The sequence below is a fragment of the Pseudorasbora parva genome, chromosome 16, assembly GCF_024679245.1.
Source record: "Pseudorasbora parva isolate DD20220531a chromosome 16, ASM2467924v1, whole genome shotgun sequence".
NCBI classification, from domain to species: domain Eukaryota; kingdom Metazoa; phylum Chordata; class Actinopteri; order Cypriniformes; family Gobionidae; genus Pseudorasbora; species Pseudorasbora parva.
This window is the reverse complement of record NC_090187.1, coordinates 15,034,957-15,051,438: the sequence shown is the minus strand read 5'-3', so window position 1 is coordinate 15,051,438 and position 16,482 is coordinate 15,034,957. Positions and strand designations below refer to the sequence as shown.

At 37.1% G+C, this 16,482-nt stretch overlaps 1 protein-coding gene across 4 annotated transcripts in view; it reads right to left on the bottom strand.

Moving 5' to 3' along the window:
- gse1b (Gse1 coiled-coil protein b) overlaps positions 1-16,482 on the bottom strand; it is a 325,637-nt gene that overhangs the window by 8,716 nt on the left and 300,439 nt on the right. For 2 of the 4 annotated variants that reach the window (XM_067419768.1, XM_067419769.1), the window contains exons 5-12: positions 11,863-12,029; positions 11,164-11,232; positions 10,329-10,523; positions 5,797-5,976; positions 4,965-5,290; positions 3,295-3,628; positions 1,289-1,899; positions 147-259 (exon numbers count right to left, since the gene is read on the bottom strand). In XM_067419768.1, coding sequence (XP_067275869.1) covers positions 147-259; positions 1,289-1,899; positions 3,295-3,628; positions 4,965-5,290; positions 5,797-5,976; positions 10,329-10,523; positions 11,164-11,232; positions 11,863-12,029 — 1,995 coding nt within the window. The remainder of the gene's footprint in view (positions 1-146; positions 260-1,288; positions 1,900-3,294; positions 3,629-4,964; positions 5,291-5,796; positions 5,977-10,328; positions 10,524-11,163; positions 11,233-11,862; positions 12,030-16,482) is intronic. The other 2 variants (XM_067419770.1, XM_067419771.1) reach the window with 1 other exon arrangement.

Genomic DNA, 16,482 nt, shown 5'->3' with positions numbered 1-16,482 from the left:
AGGTAGAGAGAGGTAATTTGATAAAAAGTACTGCTCTTGTGTGGTTGTGAGACGTGATGGAATCCCCATAGAGCCAAAAAACTACACAAAGAAAAATACGTGTAAGCAGTATTCTGAGAGTCATGCATGATGTTGTGGTGATTTACCTCAGTGGAATCATCTAGTTTGAGTGGCGGCTGTTCAGCAACCCTCCTGAGATGAGCCCGCACCTCTTCCTCATCACTCTCATCATAAGAGTCGTCCAGCTCGTAGTAGTAACCTAAACAAGATACCACTTAACACTCAACAACACTTATCTTACCAGTTATCTTCAAATGATTCAAGCTAGGCCCATTGGCCAAAATACTACTTTTGACGCATATGCCTAGTACCAAACCCGTAGCCTTTCAAAGTATACCTCCTTTGATAACAAGTACGAACCCAAGTGGTCAAAACACATACACTAGAAAGTTTTATCCTTATGCAAAGCCTGCTCTATTCAAGTTGCCATTAAAGGGAGGGTTGCATGCAATTTCACTTTTTTAACTTTAGTTAATGTGTAATGTTGCTGCTTGAGCATAAACAGTATTTGAAAAGTTACAGCACTGAAAGTTCAATGCAAACGGAGACATTGTCTTTTAAAGTTATGGCAGTTTATTGAATAAAAACGTCCGGTTTGGACTACAATGAGCTTCTTCCTGTGTTGGTAACATCATAAACCCTTGATAGTACAGCAGATGTGACTTCTGCCCGTAATGCTAAGGGGAGTGGCGTTTCCGGACAACCTGTGCTTGGCACTTCAGCCAATAAAAATAAATGAAACTACATTTGGCCATCTAACCAATCTAAGACCACTGCGTTTTTCGGAGGGATGGGCTTCATAGAAGCAGGAAGCAAACGAGCCGTTCAAAGGACAGTGGAGACAGTGGTGTGGAATAAAGGTTAAATATAAGAAAATAAGTTTATAGTAATAAGAAGTATTAATACTGCGCCCCATAAACACATCCAAGCCCAGAAAAAAACCACGAAACCTCCCCTTTAGTCATGCGCATTTCACACATTCACTATTTTATGTGTACTTTGGGCTTAATCTGTTGTAGCATTAAGCTACTGAAAATGTATGATGCCTTGTCTGTTTTCTGCTTCTATACTACATTTATATAATCTCATTTGTCTACACTAAAATGTAATAATCATCAACATAATACCTGCAGTTGGCTGTCCTGTTCTATAGATGCTCTAAAGAAACAATATTCATCATCCAATACCAATAATATTTTTTCTGTGCTGTGTGAACATTTTCACTTACCTTTCTCTCTGGCTTCTCTGCGTCTTCTCTCCTCCAGGTCTAGTTTGCTGACAGCTCGTCTGTGCTGCTGCAAGAACTCATCATACACTAACATGGCATCCGGTGCGAGGCGTGAATGACCCTGGAGGCTCTTAAAAGACCCGCTGGACTTCAGCCCAGTGCTCAGCTCTCCGTATGGCCCTGAAAGACTCAGCGGTGCCCTCTGCTGGTTCAGGAAACTCTGGGTGGATTTTTCCAGCTCTGCTAAGAAAGTGTTTGGCTCAGAAAACCCACTGGGCCGGATGGGGGGATATTTATCCAGACTGTCCCTTTTCCGAGAACCATCTTCCAGCTTTTCAGAGTTGTAATGTCGCTCATGTTTGGAAGGGGGTAGGGGAAGCCGACTGATATCGTAGTGACCCAGACTTGGGGGGTCGTGCAAGGTGCGTCTAGAGTCGGAGGTGGTCTCGATGAGTGATGCAGGGTTCCAAAGAGTGGTTGGTGGTGGCGGGGCCTGGTCTTTGTGCTGATGTTTTGGGGAGATAAGAGGGGGCGGAGCTCCCAGGAGAGGATGAACATCTCTGTCTCTGTCACGATCCCTGCTGTTGGGCTCGTGGTGGTTTGGTAGAGGTCTAAAATAGAAAATACTCTGCAATTATCACTGTTACACACACAGATTTGCAGTCTCTGTTAGCTCTGAAATCTGCAATGCTACAAAACCAAAACCACGTTTCTGTCATAAGGTTTTGCAACCCAAACTTAAAGGGGTGATGAATTGAGAAAACAACTTTCTATTGAGCTTTTGATATATAAAAGGTAATGGTAATATAAGAATATCCTGTAAGTTTCAGAGCTGAAAAATTCCTTGTTAGTCAAAGAAAAGCTTTTATTGACACCAGGCCTAACAAATGATCGATTTCAGAATGTGCCTTATCCTGACGTCATTGTGTGGCAAAACACTGAATAATAAGCACAGCTAAATCAGTAGCCCCACTCACTGACTCATGGAGCTGTTTGGATCGCGCTAGCCAGCAGCAATAAACAATAAGCAATATATTGTGCTATTCCTGGTTGTGGAAGAACACAGTCCCTGCATAAACTTTCTTCGGATCCTAATATTAGTATCAATAATATTAGAATCAATGTGTGGTTGAAATTTATTTTTAATGAAGTGCGTGTGTGTGTGTGTGTGTGTGTGTGTGTGTGTGTGTGTGTGTGTGTGTGTGTGTGTGTGTGTGTGGTTCGCACTTATATCCACCGATTGGGCGGGCCAAGTAATACAAAAATAATATTCCAATTATTTGCAGGTGGATGAGAAATAAATAATTGTGGTGTTTGTTTGATAAAGACGTTTACAAGCCCTGTGAGGGAATCATTCTGGTTGCCGCTTTCAAAACAACCCCTCCCTCATGTGAACTGACAGGGGAGCTGAAGCTCATTAAATATTCAAATCTTCTCCAATCCTACCCCGTGGGCGTTTGCTTCCAAGTCTTCAAGTGCAACACGCACATCAAAACCGAGCGTTCAGGAGAGTTTCAAAACCAGAGTAGAAAATAGCCTATTAATTATTAGTTATGATGTTTTTGAATGTAAACACCACACAAACGTCATTAGCTGACCTCAGACAACAGTTAAAAAAATTTAAAAGCCAGTTTATGACACCTTTAACTAACAGTCTTTCATATAATAAGATCTTTTATATACATAAGATGTGAAAATCTGAGCTGCTCATTGAAGGCAACTGGATTTATACCTTGAACTGTAACTGACACCCCAAACTAGACTGATCAGATTCTTACCATCCCCACCTATTCCAAAAGTTTTTACTTGGTCTCTACAGCTCCTGATTTGTTTTGATTTTATTTCAACCCACACTTGCTTAGTTTTTCGTAGTCCTGCACTTCTATTTTTCCTCGCTGTCATCTGTTAATGCTCAATAATTTTAATCTCAATAATTTTATTAATGTAACAGTAAAAAAAGGGTTGCCTTCTGTGTATTGTAGACTGCGTTGTGAAAATGGCCCTACCTGTGTCCCTCTAAATGCAGGTCTGCGATATCCCCCTGCCTACCCAGGTCCAGGTGCTGCTCTAGGACCTGCTGACGGAATTCCGACACCTGATACTGCCTGTCCTCTTTCTCTTGTCGCAGCTTCCGTTGCCGGGCCAACCAGCGCTCTTCCTCATTAGTGCGCTGCAGCATGGTGGCCGCTGTCAGGCTGGCAGGTCCCGCACCCCCAGGGCCCAGATACATGCCATGGGCAGAGACAAGGCTGGGCACGGGGTGGTGGGTGGAGTTTAGAGAGTGGTGGATTCCAGGCTGGATGGGTTTAGGGGTTGTAAGGATGGGCTCTTTGGTTTTATCTGGGGGAAATGATAGGCATAATGTTTAGCTGCATAGAATGATGCTCACACAATGGAGACAAAGATTATATAATGTACAATACAGGCCAAAAGTTTGAACACATTACTATTTGTAATGTTTTTGAAAGAAGTTTCTCATGCTCATCAAGCCTGCATTTATATGATCAAAAATACAGAACAAAAATGTAATATTGTGATATATTATTACAATTTAAAATAATTGGTTTTCAATTTATTATACTTTAAATTATCATTTATTTCTGTGATGCAAAGCTGAATTTTCAGGATCATTCCTCCAGTCTTCAGTGTCACATGATCCTTCAGAAATCATTCTAATATGATGATTCATTTTCAAAGTTGGAAACCGTTCTGCTGCTTAATATTTTTTCATAACCTGTGATACTTTATATAATACTTTGATAAATATAAAGTAAAAAAAAAAAAAAAAAAAAAAAAGATGAAGCAAATGTTTTAAAAATAGAAATCTTTTGTAACAACAATATACACTACTGGTCAGTAATTTGGGGTCAGTCTTTTTTTTCCTTTTTCTTTTTTAAATAAATCAATAATTTTATTCAGCAAGGATGTGTTAAACTGATACAAATTAATAGTAAAGGAGATTTATATTATTCAAAAATATGTTTTTATTTTGAATAAATGCAGTTTGAACCTTTTATTCATCAAATATATTTGGCAGCAGTTTCCAACACTCATAATAAATCAGAATGATTTTGATTTCTGAAGGATCATGTGACACTGAAGACTGAAGTAACGATCCTGAAAATTCAGCTTTGATCACAGAAATAAATTATAATTTAAAGTATAATAAATTGAAAACAAATCATTTTAAATTGTAATAATATATCACAATGTTTAAAAAAAAAAATTTAATTTTGATTAAATAAATGTAGGCTTGATGAGCAGAAGAAACTTCTTTCAAAAACATTACAAATAGTAATGTGTCCAAACGTTTGGCCTGTACTGTACATTATCCATTTTCTAAATACATCTTATTAATCTCACTGTTAATGATCAATCCATGCATACATATAATGCTGGACATGCTGGAGTTATTTAGTCTGGCCCTTTCACACAATCAATTGAAAATTCTTGCATTCAGATTAGCTTCAATACATCTGGTTTGTTACAATACGGAATAAAAGATATCTTATTGGAACTTCCACTACATCACAACCTATAAAATACAACTATGTGGAGCAGGACCAGTGGAGTAAATCTTACAAATACAAGCCTAAGCCACGCACAAATATTTAGGACCATTAAGCATTCACACAATTTTTGTGGTTCAGCACATCACATGGATCAGTGTTCATACCAGGTCTATTGGTAGTGATTCTGTCTGCAGGTTTGACCCTGTCATCCGGGGGGCCTCGTCCATGAAGCTCAGCCAGATAGTGGCTCTCCACAGCCTTCTCTCGTGCGGCCCTCTCCTTCTGTCGCTCCATCTCTCTTTCACGCTCTCTCTCTTTTTCCCTCTCTCGCTCCCTCTCTCTCTCACGCTCCAGCTCCTTCTCCCTCTCTCTCTCTCTCTCCCTCTCTCGCTCACGCTCTTTTTCTCGCTCCGCCTCACGTTCTCGCTCTTTTCCTCGCTCTCGCTCTCTTTCTCTCTCTCTCTGTCGCAGCTCATCCTCCATCTGAAGTCTGTGGAGACACACATACAGATGAGTTCAAACTACAGAAACATACTGCAAATATGGGTTTTTGTGAATGTCATGAAGTGTTGGTGAAGCTACTTCTGAAGTTTGTCCAGAAAGAGCTTGCCCAAAGTATTAATAAATTCAAACTATTTGAACTACAGTACCCCTTTTAAGTTACACTAAATGCTATGAATAGAGTAGCTAACCTGCATTGAAGCTATTTAAAGGGGCAATATTTTTAACTACTAGGTGCAGTCAGAGCACTACTTAAATTATAATTTTTAGTATAATTATGAACATATAGGTACAGTATATTATTTTATTTTGTATACAAAATAATATCAACAACAAGGATATAATGCTAAAAAATGCTGCACAGTCATTTACATGGCCATTACCATTAAAAAAATACTGTGGTACAATATAATATGGCATAGTGATGTATATCCGGTGATAATACATTGATACATTCCGTTATAAATGTTGACGTGTAATCAAGGTGTTGCGTACCTCTCTGATAAGCGCTCAGACTGTAAGCTAGACAGTGAGGGGTGGCTTAGATCTCCAGGGTAACGCACCCCAGGCAGGTGCATGTGTACTGCGGATGGGTGAAGAGGAGGTAGAGCTCCCCCTGTAGGCAGTGGATAGAACTGCGACCTCAGTGCTGACAGACAGAATGGATCATCCATTCTAAGAAAGGTACAAAGGTATACTTTAAACAAACTGTTAAAACAAGCATTTGCCAAGTCAACTATAAATAAGCCATAGATTTATTGTTTTTTTTTTTTTTTAAATTAATAGTGTGGCTTTTTCAAAACCATGCTCTTTTTGTCTGTGCATCCTGACCAACAACTATATTAGCATTGCCACCAACTGACAATATGTTTTGTTTTTTATAAGAGCATGCTAAATTTGCTATAAGTGCATGCTAATAGTAATATCACTTGCCGTTTTAAATGCTCAAACTCTTTAAAGATGAAGTATGTACATTTTTTTGTTATAATACTTTTCTTGATCATTGACTATGCCATTCATGGGTTTATTTTCCAAAAAGTTGAAACATTGAGCCTCCCAAGAACTATCAGAACATTTAAAGCAGTCCCTTCAGTATGGGGCAGTCAGAACCAGAGGGTGTTAACCCATAAGGGGACTATGACTGATGGGAAAAGAAATTCAAGTGCAAACCAAAATTTGCTTCATTTAGATCTTCAAACATTAAACAGGGCATGAGCATATTTATTCAAACAGGGCATCGTGATGCAATGGACAATGGCCGCTTTAGTAGCATACACCATCATCAAGCACCCGTTGAGAAAAACAACTGTCCTAGTTTATAATGCTACTTTGATTTGTCCACTGTAGATAGTTTTGCATTCGCTGTAGACAGAGTTTTGCCAACTCATTTGCCTACTCATGACACATAGTAACACAGCTGAAAGGATTCCTAATATGTTAGACTTTTCATTAAAGATGAAAGAACCTGTTGAGACATCTGGGCCATTTGAAAAATGTGCTTTATTTTTGTAATTCTGCCAGATGCCACTAGTTTTTTTGTGTTCTTTTGGAGTGGAACAGGGTAAATTGCCATTCATATTCATAAAAAAAAATCTCTGTATGAATAAAATATAAATTAATTCCTTTTAAAGACACAAAAGCAATTTTAGTCAAGAGCAGTGATTGATTTTCTGTCTTTTGTTGTTTCATTAACCATTCAGCCATATGCACGGACTGAATATTCTGGCACACATCCGGATTTTGCCCAACTGTTTATGTTCATTTAAGACATAACCAGCTGTGTTTATGTGAATACTCTACACGATAGGCATTTTGACATAATTGTCAGTGTATCTGACAATTTAAGTGCAATAAACCATCCAAAAAATAAAAATTGTATGGTGTCTGAGAGAGGTGTCTTTCTGGGTGCACGCTTCAGGGGTGTTAGCAGGAGCACCGCATTGCGATATAGCAAAATCTCTAAAGATAGACAGTTTATATCATCACAACGCTATATATATACAGTATGTATGTATATGTATATATATATATATATATATATATATATATATATATATATATATATATATATATATATATATATATATATATATATATATACACAGTCTTGTTCAAAATAATAGCAGTACAATGTGACTAACCAGAATAATCAAGCTTTTTAGTATATTTTTTATTGCTACGTGGCAAACAAGTTACCAGTAGGTTCAGTAGATTGTCAGAAAACAAACAAGACCCAGCATTCATGATATGCACGCTCTTAAGGCTGTGCAATTGGGCAATTAGTTGAAAGGGGTGTGTTCAAAAAAATAGCAGTGTCTACCTTTGACTGTACAAACTCAAAACTATTTTGTACAAACATTTTTTTTTCTGGGATTTAGCAATCCTGTGAATCACTAAACTAATATTTAGTTGTATGACCACAGTTTTTTAAAACTGCTTGACATCTGTGTGGCATGGAGTCAACCAACTTGTGGCACCTCTCAGCTGTTATTCCACTCCATGATTCTTTAACAACATTCCACAATTCATTCACATTTCTTGGTTTTGCTTCAGAAACAGCATTTTTGATATCACCCCACAAGTTCTCAATTGGATTAAGGTCTGGAGATTGGGCTGGCCACTCCATAACATTAATGTTGTTGGTTTGGAACCAAGACTTTGCCCGTTTACTAGTGTGTTTTGGGTCATTGTCTTGTTGAAACAACCATTTCAAGGGCATGTCCTCTTCAGCATAGGGCAACATGACCTCTTCAAGTATTTTAACATATGCAAACTGATCCATGATCCCTGGTATGCGATAAATAGGCCCAACACCATAGTAGGAGAAACATGCCCATATCATGATGCTTGCACCTCCATGCTTCACTGTCTTCACTGTGTACTGTGGCTTGAATTCAGAGTTTGGGGGTCATCTCACAAACTGCCTGTGGCCCTTGGACCCAAAAAGAACAATTTTACTCTCATCAGTCCACAAAATGTTCCTCCATTTCTCTTTAGGCCAGTTGATGTGTTCTTTGGCAAATTGTAACCTCTTCTGCACATGCCTTTTTTTTAACAGAGGGACTTTGCGGGGGATTCTTGAAAATAGATTAGCTTCACACAGACGTCTTCTAACTGTCACAGTACTTACAGGTAACTCCAGACTGTCTTTGATCATCCTGGAGGTGATCATTGGCTGAGCCTTTGCCATTCTGGTTATTCTTCTATCCATTTTGATGGTTGTCTTCCGTTTTCTTCCACGTCTCTCTGGTTTTGCTCTCCATTTTAAGGCATTGGAGATCATTTTAGCTGAACAGCCTATCATTTTTTGCACCTCTTTATAGGTTTTCCCCTCTCTAATCAACTTTTTAATCAAAGTACGCTGTTCTTCTGAACAATGTCTTGAACGACCCATTTTCCTCAGCTTTCAAATGCATGTTCAACAAGTGTTGGCTTCATCCTTAAATAGGGGCCACCTGATTCACACCTGTTTCTTCACAAAATTGATGACCTCAGTGATTGAATGCCACACTGCTATTTTTTTGAACACACCCCTTTCAACTAATTCAACTAATTGCCCAATTGCACATCCTTAAGAGCGTGCATATCATGAATGCTGGGTCTCATTTGTTTTCTGAGAATCTACTGAACCTACTGGTAACTTGTTTGCCACGTAGCAATAAAAATATATACGAAAAACCTTGATTATTCTGGTTAGTCACATTGTACTGCTATTATTTTGAACAAGACTGTATATATATATATATATATATATATATATATATATATATATATATATATATATATATATATATATATATATATATATATATATATATATATATATATATATATCGTCATTTCATTTCAGCCCTATCTGAGATTGAGTAAATGAAGAAAGAATCATCAGTTATTTTGTTTTAGGGCTGAAACGATTAGTCAACATTGTCGAGTAGTCATTTAATCTCCCTTGACCTAATGTAAGGGCCTGCAATATTGCGATTTGACCGCTATGAGTGTAATGCAGCCCTTACAAATGCTATTGTGGTAGAAGAAAACAAAGCAAAATATGACAGAGTGCAAACAAATCCAATCTAGCTAAGTGTGGGAAAGTTTCATAAAACTTCAAACTAAAAATGTTGTTATGTGTAATATATGCAAGGGGCAACTTTTTTTTTAACGGGAGCGTGACGATGAAAATTTTGAGGCCGGTGAGAGGAAAGTTCTCCAGCTGAAGCTAACTAATTATTAGAAAATCTCTTTATTAGAGAAGGCAACACTACTAATAATAGTAATAATATTAATACTAATGATTAAAGTATAAATTATAATTTCAGTAATGTGACTTTTTTGGATAGAATAAAGCTTGACTGAGCTAAGGTGTCATTGTCACTATTGTAAAACTTTTAGGTATTATATTCTTATCACTTACCTGTATTTTGTTCCATAAGCATGACGACTTACAAAAGGATATAGGATCATTCATGTCAGTTACTGTTTAATACTGTTAATTAAAAGATGAATGAGAATCTGTCAGCTCAAATTGTCATGTAAAAAAGATTGCAATTTTTATACTTGTAATAATTGTTTGTAGATTAATATTTTTGCATTCTTTGTGTCCTGAAGTAAATGTCTTGTTTTATTGTTTCAGTTCTAAGAAAAGCAGCACCTATTATTGATCACTTTTCGTCAGAGGAATTGCAGCTGATTTTTTTATTTTTTCAGCTGGAAGAGAACAGAATATTTAAACAATGCTTAGAAAGCATTTGTGTGTGATTTGAGTTGAACAGATATCTGAGAACTTAAAGAGAATGACCTGTTTATTGGGTTCAAAGTTCATTAAAACAACAGCATTTCAAAAAGCTAAAGTGATTTTCTTTTTTTATATTATAGTTGAATAATTGAATAATTGTTCAAAACGTACTTATGACTCATCTACGCTGATGACAACAATCAATGATTAGTCGATTAATTGTTCTAATAATCGTTAGATTATCAGATAACGTCTCTAGGGGTTTAAACATGGTCATTATTGTATGTTTGTGTACCTGTAGTGTGAGAAGGAGGGGTGGGGCAAATATCCGGGATGGTAGTAGGCAGCAGCAGCTGCAGCAGTGGCAGGATCAAGCCCCAGTGGTAATGAGGGCATGCGTAACTCCTCGGCTGTGGTGTAAGGACGAAACCCTCTCAGATATTCCTCAGGAACATTGGTCGGGGGAGCATGTGGCATCTGACGGGGTAAGCTGTCAGTGAAACAGAAGAAGATAATTTAAAGCAATAGAACCAATAAAAAATGAAAAAGGAGAAGGATGTGCTGTCATGAGTTGTGTCTGAAGTAGCATGGTAGTAGTGTTGTCAAAAGTAATGGTACTTCAGTAACAAGGCGATACATAAATATTTAGATACCTTTCAAAGGTTTTTTATTCCGCTAACTACATACCGCAAAATTTGGCGAGTGGCAACTGTACTACAATGCGGGTCTAAATCTGAAATTACTGTTTGAAATTGTGACGATAACCATAGCAACAGACAAGGCAAAAAAAAATATGATATGCCAAAACAAATCTGTGCATTAAGTCTCGCAGTGAAAGCACAATTATAGACCTGACGTGTTCTCTTAACTGTAATGTGTTTCTTTGTTTTTCAGTTTATAACTTTTCATTTAATGCTTTTAATGCAACGCTTACTTAATTGAACAATGCTAATGTTTTGTGGTCCAGAACATTTTAATTAAAAGCTAATCCTTTTATGTATTATTAACATATAACTAATTTAATTTAATATTTTTATTTTCAAATAGTTAAATGCTATGGTACTGAAATAGGTACCGAGAAGAAGTGGGACATTTTAAAGGTATTGAAACTTAAATTTAAATTTTAGTACCGTGACATCACTAGATGGGGGGGCTTTAAGACCTCTCCACACATCTTGCGAATTTTAGCTTTAAAATGACTGTAACAAAGCAGAAAGGTATCACATTAGTTAACTACATTAGTTTACATCCAAAAACATTTATTAATCTTAGCTACTATTCATTTTTAACATTTACTAAATACATTATTAAAATGGCAAGTTGTACCTGTTGATGTTATTTCATGGATCTGAGAATATGAACTAGCAATCAAAAGTTGTATCTTTATTAATAATTAACCAGTATTTACCATTAATTACCTAGACTGTGGGGAAGTGCATTTCATTTGTCCCGCCACAGTTTTATAATAAGAAACTGAAAATAACATAAAATATCTCTACATTGTGTTTTGCACTATTGATTTGGTAAAGTATCTTTAACTAAAATCCAAATTGTGATATGGCTTAGTGCACATATCCATTTACTTCAAAGCATTTTAAAGCTTTTTGTATGTGCTATTTTTCTTGATTTGATGTTTTATCATCTAATGCAGTGGTTCTTAAACCTGTCCTGGAGTACCACCAGCCCTGCACATTTTTCTCCCTATATGTCTCCCTATATCTGACACCCATTTCAGGTCTTGCAGTCTCAACTAATGAGCTAATTAAGAAAAGAATTGAAATAATAGCATAGTAGCGCTCTTGGGAAGGAAGGAGGTCAGTAATACTCACTTTAGGGGCTGAAAGCGTGAGTCCTGCATCACAGATGCGGGCGTCAAGCCAAATGCGTAAGGGTTTCCAATTAGGTGGGCTGGGACAGTGGGACCCCCCTTCTCTTGGGTAGAAGAAGCATCTGAACTTAACCTGTCCCTGCTGAGTCCACGAGGACCTGACTCGGCCTAAAAAGACAAAAGAGGAGCGCTTTTTGTGAGAAGTACAATTACAACATTAACACACTGAGAACAGAAGTCCTGAAATAAATAAAAAAATGCACCCAAATGGATATCCCCATACTGAATGACACACACATGCTGCCCAACCAAAAATAAGCCCCATAATCTACAGTACTTCTCAAATGTACCTAAAACTTTCAATACAGTGTGTAAAGCCTTGTTTATGCTTGATATGTTCACGAATCTGTGAAAACGGACGACATGTACATGTATATTATGTGTTTAGTCCATAGGCATGTGCATTTGAATATGTATGTGCGCAGGTGCTTAGTCTTTTTTTAATAAAGTTTCCGATTTTAGTACATCGTTGTCGTATAAACGTACCCTTAGTTTATTTATCTATACAGCAGCTCTGGAGAAAACAGTGATATCATTGTCCAGCTCAGTTCAGTTCTCATTCAATGTTGTCACATCAAAGCACACCTCTTGAAATGATAATTAAGACCGGTTATACTATTTAAGACTTTTTTAGGTCCTTAAATTTGATCAAACTGAATTTAAAACATTTTAAGGGCCTGCGGAAACCCTGGATAGAGAAGTGTGTGAAATGAGGCCGAGCACACAGATTATGTCTAAGACAGATACAGAAATTCATTATTCTGGTGTGACAGGGAGATGGGGAAACAATAAAAGACAAGAAGAAAGACACAATGAGTCTTTTAGCACAGCAAAACCGCCTCCAAATAAGGAGCAACATTTTGTGGGTTCCAGAAGTATTTTCATATTCATTTCCTCCGCTCTTCAAAAAAGAGACTAAACAAACCAACCAGCTTCAAGATAAATCACAGCATTGCTAAAAAAAAAAGGTAAAGGTATAAGAAGAAAGGAGCATCGCAAATTACACAACAGAATGTAAACAGTAAAACCTAAAACCGCCAGACTTACACTCATTGATCACAAGAATAAACGATCTAGCTTGTTTATTGCAAAACACTCCAATATATAAACTGTTGAGTGTGTAGGCATATACATCATTAGCAGTGCTTCATTTCTAACTTTTGTGAATGGTTGAGCTCGCTTTAGAATTATGGGTACAGTACAGTTCTTCAGTAATTTGACTATTAAACATTAGATCTTAAAGTATGTCTGTCTTTAAAGGTCTATATGGGTATATTATACTCTGCTAATGAGAAAAAGAATAGGATTTTCCACACTGTTGAAGTCTTTTTGAGCATTTAGAGGACCATCAACTGCAGGATGCGACATCACACATGAAACAACTCTAATGTTGTGACTTCCTCTCTCCCTTGCCTCTTTCACGCCTCAGTTAGCAACAAAGCAACCTCAAACCGTGCACCCACACGCGGCTCTTTGAACCATCCCTTTCTCTCTTAACAATCCTGTAAACTCTTGCGGGAGGAGAGGAAGGTATCTGATGTGCAGTCGGTCAGAAAAGTGGTTCAAAAAGACAAAAGAAATCAAAATCACAGATTATAGGGTACATAACACACACATCCCTGCCAATCTCGATGTTAATGTTGAGTGCTTATATAAGTATTGCATCCTTGATATCTCCGAAGAGTCTTTATTTTTATCATATTTATAAAAGACAGATACCGATTCTTTCCGAATACAGCTGAGCTTGTGGAGGCGTGCGAGGGGGGTGGGGCTAAAGAGTCACATGCACACACACAGCTGAATCAAGGTTATCTTTTCCTCACAACCAGAAACTAGGGGTGTGCGATATTGACAACAACAACAAAAAATCTCAATATTTTCTGGGATTTTCTCAATAATTAGACAATATTTTGCTGAGTGTGTTATTGTGCCGGTACCTTGGCAGGTTTAAGACTGTCAACGACGACTGACTCCTAAAGTTTTTGATATTCTTCATAATCTGTGTGGTGGTAAATTCACGGCAGAGACAGAAACTAATTTTCAATAGATGTTTTATTTTATTTTACCTTTTCATGGGCATTTTTACCTTTATACATCTATGTTTAAATTTTTACTAATGTCTTAAGTCAACAAACTTATTTTCTTTAAAAAAAAATGATTTGGCTTTCTTAAAATGTGTACATAATCTACAAATTAAATAAGTCTGAATAAGTGGTTCAGATGACCAAAGCAGGTTTTCTTAAATCATTAACGTTTAATTGTTTGGTCAGACATTTACACATTCATGTATCTCGGGTTATGGTAAACGTGGAGTTATAAACATAGTGAGGTTTGTCTATAAACATAGTGAGGTTTGTTTTTAGAGAAATGAAAGGCACAGAAATACTTTGTCATTCATCCAACCTGTGTTTTTTTTTGATGTTGAAAATTTGACTATGTATAGCATGCAAATCCAACTCTTTTAACAGTGTAAAATAAGCGCAAAAATGCACAAAATAGCATTTGACTTTGAACTGGAAAACCTGAGATAGACCACTAACTTTCCCCACCCAGATCCATTTATTGAGAAAAGAGCAGGCTTCTGGAGAAGGCAAAGATCTTGCCATTTACCACATCACTTTTTCTTTATGTGTGCCGTGGCTAATGACATTTAACTGAGGCGTACAGAGGTTACTGAAATCCATAAAGCGCCATTAAGAGAGTCTGGAGGACATTTCTGTGCCTCTCATTTAACACCAATATAAATCAAACAGACAGAGATCTTTGGGGCTGTCGAGTGCTGTGAACATCTTCCATGTGGCCTCTCTCCTACGCTGGGAAACTGCAGGGCGTTCATTTAAGAGATAAAATATGAGAGGTTGTGCTATATTGTTAGTATAGTCACTATAAAAGGATGCTTTTAGGCATGACAGAGAGTGGAGTATATTGAGACCTTATGAGACCTTATGCTTTTATTAACCCATTTCTGCATAATAAAAATATTAAAGACACATTAAGGCCACTTCACACTGCACTGACAGACTCAGACCAATGCTGACCAGATTCAGCACGTCACATCTCAGACACTGTAATTCCAATTAAAGGGTTAGTTCACCCAAAAATGAAATTTATGTAATTAATGACTCACCCTAACATTGTTCCACACCGTAAGACCTCTGTTCATCTTCGGAACACAGTTTAAGATTTTTTATATATTTAGTCCGAGAGATTCTGCCTCTCGAAAACATATGCACAGTATACCGTCCCTTTCCAGAAGGACCAGAAAGGTAATAAAAAAAATAATCAAAGTAGTCCATGTGTGACATCTGTGGGTTAGTTAGAATCTCTTGAAGCATTGAAAAAACATTTCCAAAAATATTGGTCCAAAAATAACAAAAGCTACGACTTTAATCAGCATTGTCTTCTCTTCCTGGTTTGTTTTCAATCCGAACAAATATTCAAACGGTTATGAATCAGCGTATCGATTCATGATTCGGATCGCGTGTCAAACTGACTGAAATCACGTGACATTGGCGATCCGAATCATGAATCAATATGCTGATTTTTGTTGTGAACTTTTAGCATGTTCAATTGGAGAAAACAAGCTCTGACAGATGCCAACAGACTCCGACAGGGGTAACACACTTATCTGACAAGCTTTCATCCAATGCTGCTTTTTTATTGTTTTGGTCTAAGGCATTTGCTGTAATCCTGAATAAAAGCTTCAATGACTGACATCTTCTGTTTTGTCATCAGTAAGACATTACCACTTTTTTATTTTATTTAAAACACGACACTGGAAATAACAATGTATATGTTTTTCATTTTATCAAAAAAGGATGAATGTAAGAACAACAATGTGACAAACAATGGTAAATTCATTCATAATTCCTTTTACAAGCATCATGTCCATTATAAATGTGGTAGCTCCAACTTTACTTGCCACAACCAAAACTTATGTATTATATATATGCCGGGTGCGATTTGTAGGGGGGATGTGGGGGATTTGCCTCCTACTGGTCTATGTATCATTGCCTCTTCTAAATAAATTATCCCCCCTGGGGGATGCTACTCCACAAACCACCAGAGCACATAAAATACCAAAAATAAAAAATAAAATAACAAAATAAAAATAACATCGCTAAGTATAACTGTTAGCGGTTCCACTTAGAGACTGTTTGGGATTCATGATCCTGTTTCACACGCTTTAATCCATGCAGAGCTTTTCAGAAATTCAGAGCTCACTATTAATCTATTTCAGAGTTACAGTATGAGATTGACAATGTTTCCGCTGACTCTATTGTGACCTAATGCATGATGCATGAATGTATTATGGGACAGAATGCAGAAGCTTACAGTCACCATAAGGTGGGAATTATTATCGTTCAATATTGACTAATGGATCGGCAGAGAATCGAGGACTTCTCTTTCTGCAAGTCATCAAATGATGGTTCTATTCTATCTAAACTTGTGAATACAATTTCTCCAAATGTGTTAGACTAGTTTGTAGCCTATGTTGTGTACAGAAGCACTGTGATCAAAAATAAATGGGAGAAAACACAATTGAATATGTCTTATCGTA